Source organism: Xenia sp. Carnegie-2017, unplaced genomic scaffold, assembly GCF_021976095.1.
Source record: "Xenia sp. Carnegie-2017 unplaced genomic scaffold, XeniaSp_v1 HiC_scaffold_17, whole genome shotgun sequence".
Classification (NCBI taxonomy): domain Eukaryota; kingdom Metazoa; phylum Cnidaria; class Anthozoa; order Malacalcyonacea; family Xeniidae; genus Xenia; species Xenia sp. Carnegie-2017.
In genome coordinates this window covers 764,038-789,007 of record NW_025813479.1, presented here as the reverse complement: position 1 = coordinate 789,007, position 24,970 = coordinate 764,038, and the positions used below count along the sequence as shown (strand labels likewise).

At 35.2% G+C, this 24,970-nt stretch overlaps 3 protein-coding genes across 3 annotated transcripts in view; 1 reads left to right on the top strand and 2 right to left on the bottom strand.

The window, feature by feature from the left end:
- Positions 1–21,956, bottom strand: part of LOC124437768 — a 47,537-nt gene extending 25,581 nt beyond the window's left edge. Inside the window, 10 exon segments of the mRNA XM_046987697.1 lie at positions 141–389; positions 626–880; positions 1,036–1,296; positions 17,376–17,537; positions 17,959–18,210; positions 18,365–18,588; positions 18,591–18,615; positions 19,483–19,746; positions 19,866–20,018; positions 21,787–21,956. Coding sequence (XP_046843653.1) covers positions 141–389; positions 626–880; positions 1,036–1,296; positions 17,376–17,537; positions 17,959–18,210; positions 18,365–18,588; positions 18,591–18,615; positions 19,483–19,746; positions 19,866–20,018; positions 21,787–21,865 — 1,924 coding nt within the window. The 5' untranslated portion in view covers positions 21,866–21,956.
- On the bottom strand, positions 12,110–15,678 carry LOC124437760 (lactotransferrin-like). The gene is made up of 6 exons (XM_046987690.1): positions 15,498–15,678; positions 14,956–15,202; positions 14,488–14,649; positions 14,036–14,298; positions 13,391–13,642; positions 12,110–12,701 (listed from the first exon to the last, which is right to left on the bottom strand). Exons 4-6 carry the CDS (start codon positions 14,115–14,117, stop codon positions 12,373–12,375), a joined length of 663 nt encoding a protein of 220 aa, XP_046843646.1. The 5' UTR covers positions 14,118–14,298; positions 14,488–14,649; positions 14,956–15,202; positions 15,498–15,678; the 3' UTR covers positions 12,110–12,372.
- Positions 19,999–24,970, top strand: part of LOC124437754 — a 56,357-nt gene continuing 51,385 nt past the window's right edge. Inside the window, exons 1-2 of the mRNA XM_046987683.1 lie at positions 19,999–20,080; positions 23,254–23,398. The gene's annotated coding sequence lies outside the window, so the exon portion shown is untranslated. The remainder of the gene's footprint in view (positions 20,081–23,253; positions 23,399–24,970) is intronic.

The following is a 24,970-nucleotide window of genomic DNA, read 5'->3' as shown; positions in this document are numbered from 1 at the left end:
GATTTTTTAAAATTGAGTCCTAATTTGCCAATGTTCATCATTAAAATCCTTGCAGTAAATTAATGCAAAGCTAAGAGCTTTCTTCTGAGTTACAATGGAATGACACCAAACGTTGGTCAGTTTGTTATCTAATCCCATACCTGTGCTTCCACTAAGAGCATTAAAATAATTTCCGTATGATCCAACGTAGTCTTTGACAGATTCACCAGTATACCTCACCAATCTTTCGATGTTGTTGGTTACTATTCCAGCTGACATTAACTTATTGAGATCAGCTCCGTTAAGCATGTTTTGAATTTGTGTAATTGTAGCAGAGGTTGTTGATTTCCCAGTGACAATGGCGTACAATGGTCTTGTTCCGATGTAGCAGTTTCTGTATTGATCTAAAGCTATATGAAATGAAAAGTATGGTCATTAATAAAAAATCAGTCTCTCTTTTATTTGTTTTATCCATTTTCGGATGTGGTGGATCCGATTGTCGTGTATGTTTAAAACTTAAAACCTTGATGTTTTAAAATGCATACGAACCCATGTTAGTGTCAACTTGTTGAATTTTTTCCTTCTATAGAAAATATGCTTTCTTTGTTTTCAAACATCCCAGATGGAGATATTTTTCAAAACTTACCAGCTGTTGTTCCATCTGGACAAAGTAGTTTATAATCTCCGAGTACTCCATAATTGAGAGATTTATTTAAAAATTCTGCAGCTGTTGTCTCTTTTACAAAACCAACACGATCATTGTAACCATCAGCCATACATTTGAAAGCTCCCTCGTAGTTGTAATATGGCTCTGTAGAAGAATTTTGTGCGCATGATCCCTGACACAAAGAGCAGAGAACGTTTTTCACTGCTCCGCTGATTCCTTGGATGGTTCTTGCACCTAAATATGGATATGAATGTGTACATATGGATATTATTGTACATGAGTTTGAAAAATCACCATTAGTGATCACAAAGTAACAATGACTTGTTGTCACGCATCAATTTTCTACAAAAATTTTATTTACTGTATATTTAATACTAAAGATATCTTACCTGGTGCGCAACTCTGATAGAAGAAATAAGAAGCAGACACGTACTGGTTCTCGGTAAAAGGCATCATTTTAGTGAATATCATACTGCCAACAGGTATTTTCCAACCGACAGTTTTCCTTACTCCAGTATGGCAGGATTTTTGATATCGCAGGGAGGTGAAATTGAAAGTGGTATATTTCTTCACGACAGCCAAACCATAATATTGGATAAAGTTGTCGAGGTTTGGTAATTTTTGACCATAGACAATTTGGAGATTGTCAGCTAAGAAGAGAAAATATGTTTGTAAATGTAGATCGTCCATGTTGGTATAGTCCTGAGAAAGACTGTTTTTGTTGTTGTTGACTAGTCATAACAACATGTAACGATACTCTTGGGTTCAAACCATTTACTTTAAGAGAAAATATGTTGTAAAATTTTACAAACAGTGAAAGATTCTAGATGGAGTGTCATTTCTGAATGTTCGCATTCTTCGTCCAGTGCTGAAACTAATATGGAAACTGGACTGCTTGCATAGTTTCTGCTTACGTATTATAAAGATTAATGCTCTACTTAAATATTTAAACTACATCGCCTTACTGATATAAATTAGATTGCTCTGTATAAATATAAATTTATAGACTATTACATCACAAGAAAGTGAGATGGTACAAACAAAGATGACCTAAGGCGGGAGATTACAGAAAACAAGGTCAAAACAGTTGAAGAATGTTTTCAAAACGTTCGTATGTACACTTTAGACATTGAATGAATGTTTCAGTTAACGAATAGAAGACGTTCATGAAAAGAAAGATAACGTGAGATTCCCGAAGTTGATTGTGGAAATCATCGAATCAAACAAAGATTTCTGGAAGTGGTATGTCGGAGAACTTGCTAGATATAGGGGGTTGTGGAAGGTATTTTTTGTCATCGCTGAAGTTCTTGAACGTTCTGAGATTCTGATGTGCAGATGACGTGCTGTTTACATACATACAATGCAGAGTACTGTTGAGTACAATGCAGAGTGCTATTGAGTACAATGCAGAGTACTATTGAGTACAATGCAGAGTACTATTGAGTACAATACAGAGTGCTATTGAGTACAATGCAGAGTACTATTGAGTACAATGCAGAGTACTATTGAGTACAATGCAGAGTGCTATTGAGTATAATGCAGAGTACTATTGAGTACAATGCAGAGTGCTATTGAGTACAATTCAGAGTACTATTGAGTACAATGCAGAGTACTATTGAGTACAATTTTTATACACTAGACTAAATACAATAATAAATAAATGGATTTCTTACCGTTCTGGACCATATGATCAGCTGAAGCCAAAGTCATGTCCGCTCGACCGTTCACAACATCTTCAACGCAACTTGAACCGGATGTTGCTTCTTGACATGTGACATTTATGGTTAGATTGGCGTTATTACATGCAGCTACGTCGTTGACACAAACTACATGGAGAGAGCAAACGTGTTATAAATGAATTTTTAGAAGATTCAGCTCAAACACAGAAGGAAGTAAAAACAAGTCTCTTCTCACAGTTCAATTTTCCTAGTTGGGGGACATAAAAGGATGGCCCATAATTGATAAACGGGGAAGGAAAATAGTATCACCCTCAATCATCCTGACGAGTAACAAAACGTTATTCGTGAAATTTGAGAATTTTCCTCATAATACGAGAGCACTGAATATCACAAAACATCATTCATCTATGCTATTCGTTTACTAAACTTACTTGTTTTGATATTTGAAAAATAAGCTACCTGTTTATTTCATAGGAGCAATTAAAATTAAAGCTCGCATTTTGTCTGCATTTTAACTGGGGAGCTAAGAAGTTTGTAGTACAGTTAAAAGTCGATTGGTAACTGCGAAAGACCGCTCATTGCAAAGTGCGTTGTTGCTAACTTGCACGTTTTCACGTTTTTTAATCATTTGAATTTTGCTACAATACTAGCTCCTCTTTGCAAGATCAAGTATTGTTTTATTGTCGAAACTCTCTATTATCACTTCATATCATGAGGCCACATGCTACAAAGAATTTTGAATGTACTCCACCAGTAGTTTTAAGTTTAAACTTTGAAACATCATGTGCAACATATTGATTGTTATTATATTTGTTCATATGTTCTGTTATTCGAATTGGCATAAAGACATTGATCATAAGAGGAGAGCTGGAGGGCACAATTATCGATGTTTTAAGCCCATGTATTCGCTTTTGATAACACTTTGAGTTATGTTTAGCATTTCCCGTTATTTACACGTATTACGGAAAATTACTCTCTCTGAAAAAGCTCTTTATTCGATAACAAATAGTCACGTGATGAATGAGGGCATTGGAGGTAACTTTTTAATTGAAAGTAGATTTTAAAAGGCTTATTTAATATCCGGCATTGTTCATGAACTTCATTTTATTGGTTAAACGAGCCTTATGTTGCCAATCTTTTAGTTGGCCTCCATATTTAGTACCGCTATGTAAACACTGAATCATTATCATTATTCATTTCTTTAGGAATTGATTGTTTTCACAGTCAGTGAACATCACAATACTTACAAAGCGAAAGAAGAATGTATGCTCATCATTATTTTTTTTAATCTAGCAATACTTAAAGAACTACGGCAGCGCAACATTCTTGTGGAGTTGCTAAAACTCCTTAAAAGAATAAAATTATGTTGTTGCTGATTCGATGGTTGCTTTTCACGTAGCGTGTGATGAGTCTGTATTATAAATTGAAGAATTCCTGATCTTAAATAAACTATATGCTAAAATTCTTGTTCCATTATCGAATCATAGATCCCTGTGATAGTTGAAATTTAAATTGAAGTTTAGAAAGATTTTTTCAACATTTTAGCAAATAACGATGTTAGGTATTGTCTATAATAGACAAGAATCTTATACAGGATTTGCATACGGAAAGCCATTTTCATTACGGTGTAAATGTTGAATTGCTTCAGTTTTAATAAGTCAATTTAGTTTCAATTGACTTGAGTTTTAGATAAAGATTTTTGCACATTTTACACAAAGAGTTTTTACAACAAAAATAATACAAAGATTTCTCCGTCTTCTTAAAATCTTTAAAACATAATGCCAGTCATCCGAACAAAGTGCTAAAATTTCGTTTACCATTATATTTCGTTTATTTTCGTCGTGTTGAAGATCGAGAGTGTTCTTACCATCTAACTCCAAAAATAGGTATGCATCGCGTTTATATGTATGGTCTAACAAATATATGGCCACAAAAGGAGCAAATTGATGAACATAGTTGGAATAATATTATGTTTATATCATGAATATCGAACTTTACACAATTTTTGAGATGAAAAAAAGTGCTTTGTGCTCACTATTCAATCAAATTTCCCCGTAACTCTTATAACTCTTTCCGCATTCGCCAAACGTCTTAGCTTAAATTGCATGTTACGTGACTGTATTTCATGTGCACACATCGTTAAAGTCCCGATGATAGATTCAATGGCGTTGATTATCATTATTAGACTGTGTTTATTAATTCATTTCATTTCATCGCCATATATTTATTTTCGAGGATGCTGTTGGCATCATTCAATTTTTACAACAAATATTTGTTTGAGCCTCCACGTCTCTTGTTATAGATGCAATATACATTTGGTGTACAGAAATGCCGACGAATGAAAATCATCAAAGACTTTCGGCGCTATTTATGCGGCAGGTAAGCACCTATAATGCACTCTGTTTGTGGCAATTACTCTTGACGCCTGTGACTGCTCCAGAGTACGTCAAAATAAATTACCGCAGCACATTTTGGCGTATATTTACATTTCTAAACATTTTAGAGGCAAATTCATTCGCAAACTTATATTCTTTAGAAATTAAAAACCAATAGTTTTTTTCTGACTGTAATTTAAATTTAAAATTGAGGAGATATAATTTATTTTGACGGACAATAGTTCTGCCGCTGCTTGACGCAGCTGAGATAAAAGGCGTGAGTTCAATTTTGCTCGAGATACGAGGTCAATTTTTACATTTATCCTATCTTTGTATGAAGAAAAAATCATCGTTTTTCTATCTCTTACTTCTTACATACATCAAGTAGTGATTTCGAACACCTGGTTTCTCTGATGATTTATCAATTTCTCTACTTTACCTTTGTACGAAAGACCCATGTGAGCATCGACCACAAAGCATATCACCAGTGTAGCTAAGGCTACTAGTTGCACATACATCATGTATGACGAGGAATGTTTCTTTCAAGAACTTTTGGTTCTGTGTTAGTGTAGAAGTTTATCCTATCTCTATTCGTGTGATTACACTAATGCCACACCAATTGATAGTGTAATTTATGAGCTTCTTTACAAGCTAGTTTTATCCAATAGGAATGGAGATAATGCTGACCGTAACACTACTATTGGTTGAAACTAAAATTTAATCTAGTCGTTTCCATTGCAATGAACTCGAACGATTTTAACACCCTACACACCCCTCTAGAGATCGAAAATACCGTCGATATAATAGTGTATAAATAGAATTTTTTGGGGGGGGAGAGGGTGTAGTGTATAAATAGAATTTTTTTGGGGGGGAGAGGGCGTTGTTGCTAACTTGCAGGTTTTCACGTTTTTTAATCATTTGAATTTTGCTACAATACTAGCTCCTCTTTGCAAGATCAAGTATTGTTTTATTGTCGAAACTCTCTATTATCACTTCATATCATGAGGCCACATGCTACAAAGAATTTTGAATGTACTCCACCAGTAGTTTTAAGTTTAAACTTTGAAACATCATGTGCAACATATTGATTGTTATTGTATTAGTTCATATGTTCTGTTATTCGAATGGGCACAAGGACATTGATCATAAGAGGAAAGCTGGAGGGCACAATTATCGATGTTTTAAGCCCATGTATTCGCTTTTGATAACACTTTGAGTTATGTTTAGCATTTCCCGTTATTTACACGTATTACGGAGAATTACTCTCTCTGAAAAAGCTCTTTCTTCGATAACAAATAGTCACGTGATGAATGAGGGCATTGGAGGTAACTTTTTAATTGAAAATAGATTTTAAAAGGCTTATTTAATATCCGGCATTGTTCATGAACTTCATTTTATTGGTTAAACTAGCCTTATGTTGCCAATCTTTTAGTTGGCCTCCATATTTAGTACCGCTATATAAACACTGAATCATTATCATTATTCATTTCTTTAGAAATTGATTGTTTTCACAGTCAGTGAACATCACAATACTTACAAAGCGAAAGAAGAAGGTATGCTCATCATTATTTTTTTTTAATCCAGCAATACTTAAAGAACTACGGCAGCGCAACATTCTTGTGGAGTTGCTAAAACTCCTTAAAAGAATAAAATTATGTTGTTGCTGATTCGATGGTTGCTTTTCACGTAGCGTGTGATGAGTCTGTATTATAAATTGAAGAATTCCTGATCTTAAATAAACTATATGCTGAAATTCTTGTTCCATTATCGAATCATAGATCCCTGTGCTATTTGAACTTTAACTTGAAGTTTAGAAAGATTTTTTCAACATTTTAGCAAATAACGATGTTAGGTATTGTCTATAATAGACAAGAATCTTATACAGGATTTGCATACGGAAAGCCATTTTCATTACGGTGTAAATGTTGAATTGCTTCAGTTTTAATAAGTCAATTTAGTTTCAATTGACTTGAGTTTTAGACAAAGATTTTTGCACATTTTACACAAAGAGTTTTTACAACAAAAATAATACAAAGATTCCTCCATCTTCTTAAAATCTTTAAAACATAATGCCAGTCATCCGAACAAAGTGCTAAAATTTCGTTTGCCATTATATTTCGTTTATTTTCGTCGTGTTGAAGATCGAGAGTGTTCTTACCATCTAACTCCAAAAATAGGTATGCATCGCGTTTATATGTATGGTCTAACAAATATATGGCCACAAAAGGAGCAACATAGTTCGAATAATATTATGTTTATATCATAAATATCGAACTTTACAAAATTTTTGAGATGAAAAAAAGTGCTTTGTGCTCAGAATTTAATCAAATTTCCCCGTAACTCTTATAACTCTCCGCATTCGCCAAACGTCTTAGCTTAAATTGCATGTTACGTGCTGTATTTCATGTGCACACATCGTTAAAGTCTCAACGATAGATTCAGTGGCGTTGATTATCATTATTATACTCTGTTTATTAATTGATTTCATTTCATCGCCATATATTCATTTGCGAGGATGTTGTTGGCATCGTTCAATTTTTACAACAAATATTTGTTTGAGCCCCCACGTCTCTTGTTATAGATGCAATATACATTTGGTGTACAGAAATACCGACGAATGAAAATCATCAAAGACTTTCGGCGCTATTTATGCGGCAGGTAAGCACCTATAATGCACTCTGTATGTGGCAATTACTGTTGACGCCTGTGACTGCTCCAGAGTACGTCAAAATAAATTACCGCAGCACATTATGGAGTATATTTACATTTCTAAACATTTTAGAGGCAAATTCATTCGCAAACTTATATTCTTTAGAAATTAAAAACCAATAGTTTTTTTCTGACTGTAATTTAAATTTAAAATTGAGGAGATATAATTTATTTTGACGGACAATAGTTCTGCCGCTGCTTGACGCAGCTGAGATAAAAGGCGTGAGTTCAATTTTGCTCGAGATACGAGGTCAATTTTTACATTTATCCTATCTTTGTATGAAGAAAAAATCATCGTTTTTCTATCTCTTACTTCTTACATACATCAAGTAGTGATTTCGAACACCTGGTTTCTCTGATGATTTATCAATTTCTCTACTTTACCTTTGTACGAAAGACCCATGTGAGCATCGACCACAAAGCAAATCACCAGTGTAGCTAAGGCTACTAGTTGTACATACATCATGTATGACGAGGAATGTTTCTTTCAAGAACTTTTGGTTCTGTGTTAGTGTAGAAGTTTATCCTATCTCTATTCGTGTGATTACACTAATGCCACACCAATTGATAGTGTAATTTATGAGCTTCTTTACAAGCTAGTTTTATCCAATAGGAATGGAGATAATGCTGACCGTAACACTACTATTGGTTGAAACTAAAATTTAATCTAGTCGTTTCCATTGCAATGAACTCGAACCATTTTAACACCCTACACACCCCTCTGGAGATCGAAAATACCGTCGATATAACAGTGTATAAACAGAATTTTTTTGGGGGGGAGAGGGTGAGTGGCGAGGGGGAGTGGGGAGCTGAAGCGGACATTGAAATTGTCTAACTAAAACTTCAAATCACACAACGTTTTGCGTGAATTTTGTTACATTTTCGCCCTATCTTAAAATTTCCCCAGTCTTCGCTATTTTTCGTCTAAATTTGCCCGACTTTTCCCGTTTCTGTAAAAATTACTGCCATCTGTATGTACATCGCGTGACGAAGTTCAGTTGATAAATGTGAATGAATGCATTGATTTGATAAAACAAATTCTTCAATACATAACCAGGGGCGGATCAAACTTAACCTGACCCAAGGCTCTTATAGTATTTCTAATTTATTGAACTAAGCTCGTCAATTTCGCTTCTGATAGAAGTTCAGTTGGTTGACTGAAGCTAGTTTGTACAACGCTTTCGAGAGGGAATATTTATTTGAATTTGTGAATCGAGTTTGGTAGAGTTGTGAAGTCGAAATAACCGAAAAATTTTTGTCTTTAATATTCTTCTTATCTTTCTCGTTGTGAAACGAAAATTGGCCTTATCAGAAACGCATAAAAGGCAAAATATCCAAAAAATGTGATTGTTTAATTCAAATCTGTTTTAAAGTCGACCCGGGTAAGGTTATTTTTACCTCAGCCGTATTTTGTATTACTCCAGCGGAACAGGTTGTGCAATATTTTGGCTGGTTGCATTGCTAAAGATTTATGAAGTGCTTCATTTCTTTTCACATAGACAAAATACAATAGATTTCATCCCTTCGAATGACTAAGGTCCCTTCAAGGCTTTGAGGCTCTTCAAGTACCAGTTTTTATTAAAAGTATTCTTTCCAATACACTGTGTGATAACTCATCAGTATGCATTGTGTTCCTTGCACGTTGATCGACAAAGAACTTTTGTGTAGATAAAGACGTGCTTAAAATATAGAATGCAATGAGCTATCTCAAATGATCTCCAATTTTAAAGTTTTGGATAACTGGTTTTGACAATAAAGTTTTTAAAAAACAATTTAGAAAAGAAAAAAGCGATACTAATTTTCATTTTGCAACGTTTCAATACAACCTCTGAACTTTATGCATTACTTTCAAGCATTGTTTACAAAATGGTGATAAAATTGAACTAACTTACAAACAGTTAAGTCAAGATTGCGAATAATTGCGTTGTAAAATTAGTAAAAATAATTTCAAAAAAATGAATGTAATAACTTAGACGTATTTACAAATAGAAAAATATTCCGTAAACATCCAACTTTAAAATAGACGAACCGAAGCAAACAATACATACAAATAAAAAACAAACATACAAATAACAAATCGTTAATCAGATAATTTTGTACAAAAATCTTTTTGTGCGTTTAAGGATGGCATTTGAAATAGAGCATTTTGTATTTTAATAAGCTATCAAATTATAGGTAGCGAATTCGGACAAGCATATTTTGTTAAGGATCAATGTGCTTGGATATTTACCGACACGAACAAGCTTGACATATTCTGCATCACACAGATACATCTGAATTTATATAACATTAGGTTTGGCGTCCATTCAGTATTTAAGAAATGAAAGATATTTACTGTGTTTGCACAGGCTTATGCAAACCGAGGAGACCTTTGGGAGAACTCGAGAGCAGATCAGTGCAAGCCCGAGACCGAAGGTCAAGGTTTGCACATGCTCGAGAGTTCTCACAAACGTCTCCGAGGTTTGCATAAGCCAGTGAAACACGAAAAACATCTTTTATTTCTTTTATAAAATAACAATAATGCGAAAAAGACAAACATTTTAAATTTTCTTCTAAAATGTATTCATGATCGATTTGCAAATTCTCTTTGACTGATAGATTGTTTTGATTGATTTGACTGGTTGAGCTCAGATGTGTTTTGCACAGGCTAATGCAAACACGGTTCTAGACCAATCACCGCACGCGTTTTATTGTTTATATTTTATAATTACTTCTGATCATTTATCTTCTTGCTTCGAAATGCTGGTTGTTGAAAAATTGAAATAAATAATGAAAGATTATGTAGACACTGGACTATGTGGTTGTCTGTAATGTCTATGGTGGTCTGCCGTCTACATACCACGGCCATCCATGACCAAATTGACCATGTTAGCCGAATGTGGTTGCCATAGCAATTGAGATATTAGACCCCAGTCCTCAGCATGTAAATAAAGATATACACACTTAGGTTGTTGGTAAAATAGGCATATTGCTTCGTCTTCATTTCACTAAGTGTTTAATTTACTCATTATATCAAATCATAAGTTCTTGAAAACTGCTTTTTTGTGTTAAAAGAAATCGTCAGTTGAGAGGGCGGAATGCTAAAATGTCATCACGTTGTTGCAAACTTACATGTTTCCACATTTTTTCAAATTGCGATATACTTTTTATCTTTGCGAGATTAAACATCAGTTTATAACTGACATTACCCATTGTCATTTCCAATCATAAGCCCACATGTTACATAGAAAACCTAATTATATGGCAAACGTCACTTCCGGCAAAATGGCGCGCTTTTATTGGGTCAGAAACATTTTTGCCGATCCATTATTTTCCCGTAATCGACTACGGTCAAAACGCGTAATTTTACAGTCAATTGTAAACACACTTCGTAATGCAAACAGCAAAATGCAAAATAAACGAAAGAAAAAACCATTTACGAATGTGATTCGAAGGAAAAACACTTGGAAAACAGTTTAACTTTCCAGACGATACAATTTGAAGCGATTTATTTTTTATGGACGAGAACTAGAAAAGTTAAAGCCAACCGGTAAAAAAACAGCAAGGACGAAAAAACTTCGGTCCTTTATTTCTCCATAAAGGCTTCGAGCTCGGTTATTAAGGGTTTATTAATGACCAACACCAGTCGTCATAGTCATAATATTCTTTGAACTTTAAACATTGACAATGTATATATTGATTACATTGCTATGATTTAGTGTGTTTTGTTATTAGCTTTTAATAGTTATGAGTTTTGTTTAGCAATTTCTGTAAAATGTATTTCAGTAATGCCGTTTATATAGCTATATAATTATTGATGCAGTTACTCGTATATAATTAATATATAGAATGGTATTGAATCATTGTCATTATTCATGTCTTTAGAAATTGGTTGTTTTTACAGTCAGTGAATGCCAGAATATTTACAAAGTAAGGGCAAAAGGTACGTTTATCACTATTTTTTATTTGATCTATAAATACTTAGGCTTACAGAGCCACGTTTTGTATCATTTATTCCACTGGAAAATTGTAAAAACTCCTTATAAAATAGCATACTATTATCGCTGATTCGCCGCTGGCTCTCCTTTTCACACTGTGATAAGTTACGTTCTTGGTGTGCAAGTACGTCATAGCCGCCATGTTGGATGATTTTAACAAAGTATTCTCCTTACTTACGAAGAAGATTTCATCCAACATGGCGAGCATTCCATAAATAAAGCGACCATACGTAAAATACTCAGTCTAAAACTTGGGTTATCATCTATCTCAATCGTTTGCCAATTTATATCGCTGAATGGCCCAGAGTCAAAAATTTTTTTGACTCTGAAGATGACTACCGCTAAGGTTGTCGAAACGTCAGTCAACACCAACAAAAACAGGCCTTCTCAGGACTATACCAACCTGGACGATCTACATTTACAAACATGTAACGATACTCCCGGGTTCAAACCATTTACTTTAAAATACTACAAACATACTTTTATCTCAGGATCATTGAGTTCTCCCAAAGGTCTTCTCGGTTTAAATAAAACCGGTGGAAACAAAGTAAACATCTTTTATTTCTTAGATAGAAAATGTAGCGTTTTGGTCAATTAAATTCCTATTCTATATCTGTAAGGTTGCTCAAAGAAAGCAATAAAGTTGACTTAACGTGAACATGCAAGCGCTATATAGGTACTATTTTAAGGACTAATACAAATTCAACAACGGTCACAAAAGTCTTAAAATAGTTAAATATAATTAAAGATTAGTTCAAGCGTATTGTTATAAGAAATTGCATACAATAAGATAATGCATAGAGCTCTTATACTTTGGTGTATAATGGATTACGATGTTTTTTAAACTTAAAATATATTTCCTACAACATATATTTTATGGCGTATGAATTAAGTAGGTTTTGTTTTTTGTATTTTTTGAACAATGATAAATTAATGTTCAGGTTACTTCATAAGAACACTGAATTGTAGACTAGTAGCTGCGTGATTTAAGCCACGAGCCAGAAAACCAAAATGGCGGTGATTTGCAAAGCAAATGACAGCATCAAAGATGGCGCTGCGTTTGCTTTTTGAGCTCGAGTAAGACTATTGTAATAATTTCTATATGATCCAACGTAATCTTCAACAGATCCACCAGTATACTTGGCCAACGACTCTGCATCTTTGCTTACTATTCCAGCTGCCTTTAATTTATTGAGATCAGCTCCTTCCAACATGCTTTGGATTTGCGTTATCGTAGTCGAGGTTGTTGATTTACCAGTAACAATGGCGAAAGCTGGTCTTGTTCCGATGTGGCATTCTTCGAATTCAGTTAAAGCTGTTTGGAATAAAACGAACTGTCGTTGTTAGTCTTTCTAAGGTTACATAACATAACAGAAACATAAAAGAAACTGATAGGATATATGGTTGATACAAAATGATAAAAGCTATACAACTTTTCTTTTACTAGACGTCTTTTATTAGTCACTCCGTTTGCAGAGTGAGGTATCACATTGTTTAAGAACAAGGTCTTTGTGGAATATCTCCGTGATAACCTTGACGATTGTTTTAACCATGGTCACGCGGGTTTTAAAATACAATGTGAGAATAAATCTTTGCACAAGCAAAAAATATCGTAGAACGTCAAAATTACTGATTTCCAAACGAGTAGTTAAGTGTATGAGCTGTTGTTTGAATACCCACGGAATTCAGCGCATTATACAACCACAGAATTATGCAATGTAGTTATGAAAAATGACACTGTAAATTCTTGTGAATGTTGTTTTGAGTGTTTAGTCTTTTTGTATAGACAGTTCTTTTCATAACTACCCAGGCTTAAGTTACGCATTGTCGTCAATATGCTTTTCAATATAAACACTTTTCACTACGACAAATGTTATTAAGTCTCTGTTTGGTAATTTTCAATTTTTTCTGCGCTACGAAGAATCACAACTCGATGAGAAAAGCTAGTGAATAATGTTAAAGAATGAACGCATTTTCTTTATAATTCAATGTTATTCAACTTACCAGCTGTAGTTCCATCTGGGCAAAGTAGTTTATAGTCTCCAAGTACTCCATAATTGGAATATTTCTTTAAAAAGTCGCTAGCTGTCGTTTCCTTTACAAAACCAACGCGATCATTGTTACCATCAGCCATACATTTGAAAGCTCCCATATAACCATAGTATGGCTCCGATGAATCTTTTGCGCATGTACCGCTACACAATGAGCAGAGATCTGTCTTCACTGCCTCGCTTACATCCGTGATAGCTTTAATACCTACAAGTGGGGTATCTTGCTCAAAAGTGTTTGCAATGGTTTGCACAGTTGTGGGAAAGGGGAAAAATTTGCTACTTACATTACATCAAAATGTTAACAAATGCCAAATATTGTTTGCCAATTTAATCAACGAATACAAACATGACGATTTTTTCATAAAGTTGAAATATTAGTTATCGTCGCGTTGTTTCATGTACTCATTACATAATGGCAATATCGACAAAATGTTTGTACAGCAGTCGTAGATTCACGTTACGTCATGTAAGAAACTTATTACATAGCCCAAGCAAATGTATGCACACCTTTATATAGCTTTGCCTTACTAAAAATGTCGTGTTGCAAGACCATCTGAGAATATTTTTTATTATATGATAAATGAAAAAGATATCTTACCAGGAGCACAACTTTGACCAAAGAAATCCGAAGCAGATTTATACTGGTTGTCTGTGTACGTCATTATTTTATGAAAGAGCATGTAACCAATCGGAATTTTCCAACCGACAGTTTTTCCTACACCAGTATGGCAGGATTTTGACTCTCCAGAGACTTGAAATTGAAAGTTGTATTTTTCTCCACGACAGCCAAACCGTAGTATTGAATAAAATTCCTGTCAACCCCAGTGATATTTTGTCCGTACACAATTTGGAGATTCTCAGCTGAAGAAATTAATATATGTTGTAAAAGTTTTGCATGCGATTAAATGCTAATGGAACGTGTCCCTTTGTGGAGAACAATTCCAATATCGTAACTGCAATTTTAAAATAGTTCACGAATTAAAAAGAAAATATTTTCTCTCGAAATACTACACTTTGTAAGTTCATGGTGTGTAAAATGGAAGCTCTTACCATTTTGAACCATCGAATCCGCTGACGCCAAAGTCATGTGGGCGCGACCTTCTGTAACGTCTTTCGCGCAAGTTGAACCAGATGTTGCTCCTACGCACGTCACATTTGTCAATCCTGCATTTCTACAGGCAGATACGTCGCTGACACAGGCAGTAAAGAAAGCTAAACAAAGAAAGTTCTAGATTTTACTGTCCAAGACGTTCTATGAAACAGCTAACACAGGGGGGTGCTATTGACAATTAGATTACCCTTGGATTGTGTTAGATCTTCATTTGCGCGTGCTTCTTATATCAATATTTATTCAAACAAACGTGAACGTTCGTAGGTAAATTCTATCCCACTGTCTATTTATACCATATCACGATATGAAACTTAGTGGATGGATTAACCTTTTATCCTTTAGATTTTTTAGATCTTTCCACTAAGTTACCATTAAAAAACTTTTCAGTTTGTTATTTATTCTTATACCTGTACGTCCACTAAGACCATTGTAATAATTTCCGTACGATCCAACATAATCTTTGACAGATTCACCAGTATACCTCACCAATCTTTCGATATCTTTGTGTACTATTCCAGCTGCCCTTAACTTATTGAGTTCAGCGCTCCAACATGGTTTGAAGTTGTGTAATCATTGCAGAGGATGTTGATTTGCCTGTGACAATGGCGTGGGCTGGTCTTGTTCCGATGTAACAGTTTTTGTAATTATTCAAACCTACAAGATGAAACGAACTGTTGTTAGTAAAAAAAAGAAACTGATGGACTTTTTTGCCACTCTCTGTGGCAATCTCTAATAAAACATACACAAACGAACAAGCGTTAGTTCATTTGTTTTATTTATTTTCGGATTCAGTTGATCCAATCTTCGTGTTCCTTTTGACTGGAAGGGTTTAACGTATGAAAAGCATACGAATCCATGTTATTCTGGACTTGCTGCATTTTACTTTAGATAAGAAATATGCTTTCTTTGTTTTCAAACATCCCAGATGGAGATATTTTTCAAAACTTACCAGCTGTAGTTCCATCTGGGCAAAGGAGTTTATAGTCTCCAAGTACTCCATAATTAGAATATTTCTTAAAAAAGTCGCGAGCTGTCGTTTCCTTTACAAAACCAACGCGATCATTGTTACCATCAGCCATACATTTGAAAGCTCCCATATAGGTATGGCTCAGTAGAGTTTTAGCGCACGTTCCGTTACACAAAGAGCAAAGATCTGCCTTCACTGCGTCACTGACTAGATGCCATTAATACCTAAATGTTGATTTCAATGTACGTGAATGGTAATAAATCTCAATGATTAAAGAGTAATAGTTCTAGTTAGTTATAAAATTTTTAACGAAAAAAGTTCTGTTTTGTAATATTCTTGTCGGTGTGAAACATTTTACGGAATGCATCGCGTAAAAAAAGGTTGTAAATGCAAAATACTTTTTTGTTATTTTAATCGACAAAAATACAACGATGATTAATTCTTAGAGGTTGCGGGGCATTGCAGTCAGATTTTTTCTTCTTCGTGTGATCATGAACAGAACAGAACATGGACTGTTTTTAAGTTGTTAAATTTGAAATTTGAATGCACAATTGCTGTGACGGTAGTTTTTGTTCAGCAGTTTCCTTTAAGCAAAGCACATCGTCACTTTGTTTTGTGAGTGTGCGATTGTCGTTTACAGCGGAGTTGCTGAACGTTGTAATAGTTTAACATTACTTCAAGTAACATACAGTATCTTCGCCCAAAGGCTAGCTTACCTGTACATTTACATGGGGTTGGCGAAATCTAAACAATCTCGCTTCAAAGAAGGTCATTTCCTACAAACTTTTTTTGAATTAGTAAATAAAAAAGATATCTTACCAGGTGCGCAACTTTGACCAAAGAAACTGAAGCAGATCTATACTGACTCAATGTATAAGGCATCATTTTGGTGAATATCATACTGCCAACAGGGATTTTCCAACCGACAGTTTTTCCTACACCAGTATGGCAGGATTTTTGATTTTGCAGAGAGGTGAAATTGAAAGTGGTATCTTTCTTCACGACAGCCAAACCGTAATATTGAGTAAAGTTGTCGTAAACTCCATTGATTTTTTGACCGTAAATAATTTGGAGATTTTCAGCTGAAGAAGGGAAAATATAAATTAAAAATTGTTACATACAGTTAAAACATGAAATCTAATGAAACCTGGGTCATGTTTGCACGCCTATGTCCTTTTACTTTATTTTAATTTTTGAGTGGTATGGTGCTATTCAACATTTGAATACGGAGTCTTTGCGTACGTTATAGATCAGTGAATGATGATGGCCTAGTTATCTTTGGTGAAACGCGGGTTGTTTTATACACTTGTAAAGATTTCTTTACTATATTCATTATGAGTGATCTGTTGTTGAAAATGGAGTCTTCAGTGCTTATATTCTCTAGTCTAATGTCTTCATCAGGAGTAATCTGGTGTTGAAACACGAGTCCTTATATACTCCAGTCTAGTGTCTTCATCAGGAGTGATCTGATGTTGAATCTTGAGTCGTTATATACTCCTGTCTAATGTTTTCATCAGGAGTGACCTGATGTTGAAATTTAATCCTTATATACTCTTGTCTAGTATCTTCGTCAGGAATGATTTGATGTTAAAATTTGAGTCCTTATATACTCCAGTGTATAGTGTCTTCATGTGTAGTGATCTGATGTTGAAATTTAGTCCGCATTTACCCCAGTTTAATGTTTTCATGAGAGTGTTCTATTGCTTTATCTAGAGTTCTTATATCGTACTCTGGACAGTCTAGCGTCCACATGATATCAAAATTGAACACCTTTTACAGCTACTTTGAATATCAGTAAGTCAATTGTTTCCACGTATTCGTATTCAAATACTTTTCGTCTATCACGCAAATATTTCTTACCATTTTGAACCAACGAGTCAGCAGCAGCCAAAGTCATGTGGGCTCGTTCATCTATAACATCTTTCACACATGATGAACCGTATCTTGCTGCTACGCATGTCACATTTGGCAAGCTTGCGTTCCCACACGCAGATACATCGCTCACGCAAACTTTATAAATACCTATAGCGGGAAAGATCAGCCAGATGAAAATTCTACGTATGACGTCACTCATCGTTGTTCTGGTCTGTAAATAACTGGAGTAGAATTGATTGTGTTGAACAAGTAATCAATTTCGTACAAAGTTTTACAAATCGATGAAATCAAGTAAAATGAAAGAAAGTGAAGAGGATTTCTGCTTAAGTCTAACAGTTGGTCATGCAACAGAAATTGTGTCTTTAAATATTGCGATTAATATCATTGTGAGACACCACTGACCCTCGCGTTAGCAAATCGTAACTATTTTAATGCAAAACAAGTTATTAAACCAAACTTTCATGTGAATAAAGGCGGACTCATACACCGCAAATATACTTAATTTTGTCAATTGAAGTAAACCATGCGTGCTGACGAGAGCTGAAGACGGGTTTGTTAACTAGCATACCTTTAGTACTGCCATAGAGACCATTATAGTAATTTCCATATGATCCAACGTACTCTTTAACAGATGTATTGGAATACTTGGCCAACGATTCTGCCTTGTCGCTAACTATTCCTGCTGTCTTTAACTTACTGAAATCAGCTCCTTCCAGCATGCTTTGGATATGCATAATTCCGTCAGATGATGTTGATTTGCCGGTAACAATGGCGTAAGCGGGTCTTGTACCAAGGTTGCAGGTTTTGTATTGATTCAAAGCTATTTGAAATGAAACAAACATTTTATCGTGAGAAGCCCTTCCTAGCAGTAAACATTCATCACATCTTTAGACACCCAGATTAATGTCAGTTAGTCAGTTTTAAAAGTTCAAGTGCCAGTAGTCTAGATACCACTATCACCTTACAAAACTTACCAGCTGTAGATCCATTTGGACAAAGTAGTTTATAGTCTCCGAGTACTCCATAATTGAGAGATTTATTTAAAAATTCTGCAGCTGTTGTCTCTTTTACAAAACCAACGCGATCATTGTTACCATCAGCCATACATTTGAATGCTCCCTCGTAGTTGTAGTATGGCTCTGTTGAGTTTTGTGCGCATGTTCCGTTACACAAAGAGCAAAGATCTCTCTCACTGCGTCACTGACTCCAGAGATGCCATTAATACCTAAATATGGATATCAATGTATAAATATGGATATCAATGTATTTGATACATCACCAACAAAGACGACAAAGCAATAGTGACATGTTATTCTGTAACATATTTATCTAAGCTCGTGGATAAGAGATTTCCTTGCAAAATATCCGTGTCGATCTGGATTATTTTGACAATGACGTTTGCTAGTGCTCTAAAGCCTGTTGGCCAACTTTTGAATGGTCGCTTTAAATACCTCAAGATTCTAATAATTTCGTCTTATATGTTTTCAACGTTATTACGCAATATTTGAAGAAACACGCATGCGCGAGCTTTCAAAGACGAAGACATTTACCGATCTACGGTGAGTTCTCCTTTTTAATCGACAAATTAGCTTTAACAAGTAAAACAATTAGTAAATCATGACTTGTTTAGAAAGAGAATTGTGTACCATACTTTGAAATTGATTTGCTACTCCAATGTTTCAGTAGTGTATATCCACACTCAAAAGTCTAGCCTAATTTCGGGTGGAGGGGCTGCCACACCCAAAGGAGGGGGTGGATTACCGTACCCTAAGGAGGGGGAAGGGTTGTCGCACCCTAAATGCCTCTATTGAAAAATTACATTATGTTAAAATAGACTCCTTGATTACATGTCCGTCATGCGATGCGCATTTTTGACATTTTCATATATTTTCAATATCACTTATTGCTAAAACTGTGTTAGAAATAAGTGATATTGCAATTTTATTTGACAGTATTGGTTAAATCCTCTAAGAAAGAAATTCTTCGCTCCACGCACCCCCATGAATACACTGGAATAATTTATAACGCCATTGTGGTTACCTGTACGAAAAAATTAACGTCACCAACATAAAGTAACAACAACCGTTCTTACCTGGTGCACAACTTTCACCAAAGAACTCGGAAGCAGATTTATACTGACTCTCTGTATATGTCATTATTTTATTGTATATCATCCTGCCAACAGGGATTTTCCAACCGACAGTTTTTCCTACACCGGTATGGCAGGATTTTTTATTCCGCAGGGAGGTGAAATTGAAAGTTGTGTTTTTCTTTACGACAGCCAAACCGTAATACTGAATGAAATTCTCGTCAACACCGCTGATGTTTTGACCGTACACAATTTGGAGATTGTATGCTGCAAAAGAAAAAAAAATGTTTTGGAATTGGCCATTAAAGTTTGGATCATTTTATATTCAGCAACTTTATACATCTTGTCTTTTTATTGGATGGTATGTCCATGCATATAAGTCTTACCATATTTAACCATGTCATCAGCTGAGGCCAATGTTATATTTGCGCGACCGTCTACAACATCTTTAACGCAAGACGAACCGGATGTTGCTTCTTGACAAGTGACATTTATAGTTAGATTGGCGTTTGAACATGCAGCTACGTCGTTGACACAAACTACATGGAAAAAGTTAAAATTTTAGCATTGCATTCTGTGAAGACTGAACTCGACGTTTTTAGTAAGTGAGTTTATTTTAAAATGCAACACATAACCACGTGACACACAACCACGTATCACATAACCACGTGACACATAGCCACGTGACATGCTTTCATATCTATCCACATAAAACACCTACTGTACATGCTTTATAGCTACTTGGTTTGGCTTGTTTCACAGCAGCGTGGCCAACTTATGTATTTAATCCTTTAAGAGTATTTCATTTACTATTCACAAGACAATCAATTTCGAAAGAAATAAAGATAATCTGCTCACGTGTTTACGAAAGAAAAAAGAAATACTTTGGGGCTGGCTGTCGTTTTGGCTTCAAAACCAATTGCCGAGTACTTGTTTGTGGATGATTTTACAGCTCACAAAGAGTCTTTATTGAGGACGCGATGTAAAAGCAAAATTCGAAAACCTTCCTTGCTAAAAACTTCTACTTAGGTATGGACTCTGCATTTTCTTCTTTATTCAAGCTCTCATATAATCTTTTGAAAAATCTTCTTCTCACAAACACACTACGAGCACGCCCCGCGATCTTTGACACTTAAATGGGAACTGTAGAGTCTGTTATAAGCACATGTCTTGAGCAGAATAACATTTTCAACTGGGCTCGTTATTTCCTACTTAAAGCTTGTATAAGATGAAAATGGCGGAGTCTGTTTGAAAAAGTATGATCTTTTAGTAAAGACGGAACTGCACAATCTTGCTTTGAACAAATATGTTTTTGTGTGATATTGATTTGTTGATATTGCTTTTTAACATTCAAATTACTAAATGAAAATGCATTAGTATATTTGGTGTTTTTACCAAGTTCACACAATACGCAGAGGGTTTTTTAGGAACTGTGACTAGTTTGAAGTATTTTAAGTTGAAGCATACAATTTAAATGCCTTCAGTTGCAATTAGAAGGGGAAAAATTGGATTTTGGAAAATTCTCCAAGTCCGTCCGGAAATGGTGTGGTTAATGACTCATAATGAATGTTATTGCTGATTTCAAAATCGATGATTCATGTGAATTTACTTTCTTTTCGCGCAACGTTCGTGTACCGATATATTCGTTTCTTTTCTTTCAAATAAAACATTGGCAAATTTCATTTTTCAAGCTTATAATATTACGTGTGATTTACTGCACGTGTTGTGGGCGTCCCAAGATACGCAGTCTTTAAGTCTACAAACCATCCGCTCGTATTTAGTTAACTTGGATCTTATTCAAAATCTTTATCACAACTCGCAAAATTAATATTTTCGATTAATGAGGAAAGATAAAACCGTGGCTTCAACGAAAATGATGTGTTTCCAACGTGGAATTTCAGAAAACGAAATCAGAGATATCCAATATCGGTTGGTAAAAGAAAGACCGGATGCATTTGTTTATTGTATTCGAACGATGCACTTCCAGAAGTTACTCGATTGTTTGGCCCTGTTCAAGTTTACGATAAATCTTTGTTATAATAGCAGGCCTCCGTTGCAGCCTTGTAAATCGAATGCATTGAAGAAACAAATATCGATCAAAAGATTTCAGCGCTTTATACACGCCAAAAAACCCTATAGTTACATAACTTATGGCAATTTTATTTCAATGGAAGTTCAATACCCTCGGTCATTTGTTATATTTTAACTTCCCCGCGAATAAACAGCAAGTTGTTTGTTCATTAGTGCAGCAGATGACGATTTCAAACACCTGCTTTCTAAAATAATTTATCAATTTCTCATCCGTACCTCTGTAGCGGTGACTTGGATGATCAGCGACTGCAAAACAAAACACCAGCGTAAATAATGGCACTAGTTGTTGATACATCTTTTGTGTTGAACTGTGATTCTTTGAAAAACTTCTGGATCTGTGTTGAGGTAAAAAATCGATCCTGTCCTTATTCGTGTGATTGGACAAGTGCGCTAGGTGGCAATGTAAGGTGAATTTATGAATCTCATCATAAGCAGCTTCGTCCAATAGGAATGGAGAAAACGGTGACTGTGACGTCAGCAATATGATTAGTTAAAAGAAGATACTATATTATTCATTATGATAAACTCAACAACAGGTTTCAGGCTTCTATAAGAACTCCAAGTCCCTTCTTATGGGATTGTAAGAACTTTGAGCGAAAGTTTTAGAACAATTTTAATGAATTTCAATTTATTCATTTGCTGTAAAGCTTTCGACGAGTGTTGGTCTATTTAATTTTTAATTTTCTTTGTTTTAAATACGTGATTTTTTTCAAAAGCAACTATCAATGGGCGTTTTTAGAGGAAATTGGGTATGGTCAGTTTACCTTTGCAGCACGTCGGGAAGATCACTGAGTATTTAGTTGCGTAAAATTATTACAAAATATTTGCGCGAGGGGTCTTCGTTGATTAACATTTAAAAAGCACAATAGCTCACAATGCTCGGTCGTATCATCGTTTTTCATCGTAGACGTAGACTTCGGTTTTACCCGTATGTTTCCGTCAAAGATCGCCCGCACGTCACGTACACTACCCAAGCCCCTGGCAGAGCAAAAACGGAAATGGCGGCGCGAATTTTAAACTGAATTATTTCAGGCCACATTGGCGAAGCTTTTTTACAACAAAGATTCATTAAACAGCTCATACACAAGAGTAGAGACATTGTTTAAAGGTAGAAATATAATCTTGTATAAATCATCGACGTAGATGGACTCTCAATTACTAACAGCCATTTTGAAAGCTTGAAAGACTTTCATTTACTTGAAGTATTGTGAGTTAGTGATAGGAAGAATATCGCTCCAAATTTGTTATTGGAACATGGCGTAAATACAATGGCAATATGGTGCAGTCTAAAATAAATAGCTTTTTCACTAGTCTGGGACCGAAGCAGAGAAAGAAAAAAATTGTATAATTTGTGAGTTCGACAACAAGAAATACAAAGGTTAAAATGCCACGCCCCTACTACGACATTTTTTGTTATTCAGCCCTCGTTCCCCCTCCCCAATGCAAAACATCTTCCGCCGCCACTGTCATACACCACAGTTCAGAAATTCTTTAAAGCTAGATATATAGTCTTGGAAGAATAATTATTGAATTTCGTCGTAGTTGATCAAGAGTAAACGACAAAAGTAATATCGTCTTTGTGTGTTTTGTACTTTTGCTGTTGTTGTTCTTCTTCTGCTGCTTACTTTTTCTGTTCGTTAATTAACTACTGTTGCTCCTGCTAATGTTTCTTTTTCATTTTAGATGAATATATTCAATATTGTGAGCGAAATATTGCAAAAGATAATATTTTCTGTTGGTCACTAACCCTTATGGCAACATTTTGTTTTGGTTTATGGTAATATTTTGATGTCTGCAGGATTACATATCACCTTTCCAACAATAAAATGTAAGTACATTTAGAATATCAGTAACTTTTGGGAATTATCAAGTGTTGAATTATTATATATTTCAAGCGTCACTTCCGGCTAAATTGCGCGCTTTGATTGGGTCAGAAACATTTTTGCCAATCCATTATTTTCCCGCAATCGATCACGGTCCAAAACGCGTAATTTTACAGTCAAATGTAAACACACTTCGTAAAGCAAACAGCAAAACGCAAAATAAACGAAACAAAAAAACATTTATGAATGTGATTTGAAGGAAAAACACTTGAAAAACAGTTTAACAGTTAAACAGTTTAAACAGTTTAAAAACAGTTTTTTGAAGCTTTGTAGTATCCTTTGATATTCTAGCTTCTTCAAAAAAAGATTAAATTCAAAAGCAAAAAACCCCGTTTCCGGTCCATGCTTCCCGATACCTTGTTAAGCGTAAGGCACTAGAACGCCGCATGTTAACGTTTCGGTAGGAGATTTCGGCCCCTCCACGCTATCCTACTTGGGAGATGCAATAGCAAGCTTCCGCCCATCAGACCCCGAGATCACCTGCGATAGGCTTTGCTCGGGGTACGCAGGGAGAGTGCGGTCGCGACCCGAAACGTCTGGACTCCTAAGCCACTGCATACATATCACACCCAGCTTCCACTGCTAGATGACATCTACTATGCCTAATATTGGCTTTATATATATATATACAAAAATTCAGAGGTTTACGAAAGTTGTGGTATTATTAAAGTCACTACTGCGCATGCCCAGATGATTTCTTTAATAATTTGCGACTTAGTGAGCTAATTGCCACAAATATAGTGCAAGTACGTATAGTTAGTCGTTGCCTTGACTATAAACAATTAATCGAGCGCATGCGCAGACGATTTCTCTATTAAATTGTTACTAAGCCTGCTATTTACTTCAAACTCGGTGCTTGTAGATGCAGCTGATCGTTGCCATGACCATGAACTAAAGCAGCAGGTCAGGTCGACTACGCATGCTCAAGCAGACTGCGCATGCGCAGATGATTTATATGAAATTGTGACTGAGCAAGCTAATTACTCCATAATCTGTATTAGTACATTCAGTTGGTCGTTGCCATGACCATGAACTTAGACAGTTGGCGGAGTTTGTCACGCATGCTCAGATTAATTCTCAATTAATTTGAAATTGGTGCTTGTCGATGCCCTGAGCAAGTTTTCAATCATTTTTTTGGGATGCTCTTTGTCTTCTTAAGTTTGTTTTGACAAACATATATCAAATTCATCAACACTTTGTTACGGCACTCGTAATATCCGTGAAAATGCTAAAAATGTTTTTATTTTCTCTGTAACTTTGTACATGCACATTGATTTGACGGAAAATTGTTTTATTTACTTTCTTATACATTCTGCAATTTACAAATTTCCCAATATAATCTTCTTGCTAATTTATTGCCACTACTCTACATATACAATACTATGTTCGGCCATTTGATTGTCCGAATTATGTAATTTGATCTCGTATTTTTGACACGTGTGTCTACAGTCGGAAAGGTGGATTAAACTCATACGAAAAATTAGTTCGCGCAACCAAAAGGTTAATTTAATGCAGTT

What these genes read in the sequence shown, in the direction of transcription:
- LOC124437760 (XM_046987690.1), bottom strand. Translation starts at nt 14,117, where the DNA reads ATGCTCTTTCATAAAATAATGACGTACACAGACAACCAGTATAAATCT. An exon ending in TGGTCAAAGTTGTGCTCCTG is followed by an intron (nt 13,643 to 14,035) that starts GTAAGATATCTT and finishes CCCCACTTGTAG; the next exon opens with GTATTAAAGCTATCACGGAT. An exon ending in CCCAGATGGAACTACAGCTG is followed by an intron (nt 12,702 to 13,390) that starts GTAAGTTGAATA and finishes TATTCCAAACAG; the next exon opens with CTTTAACTGAATTCGAAGAA.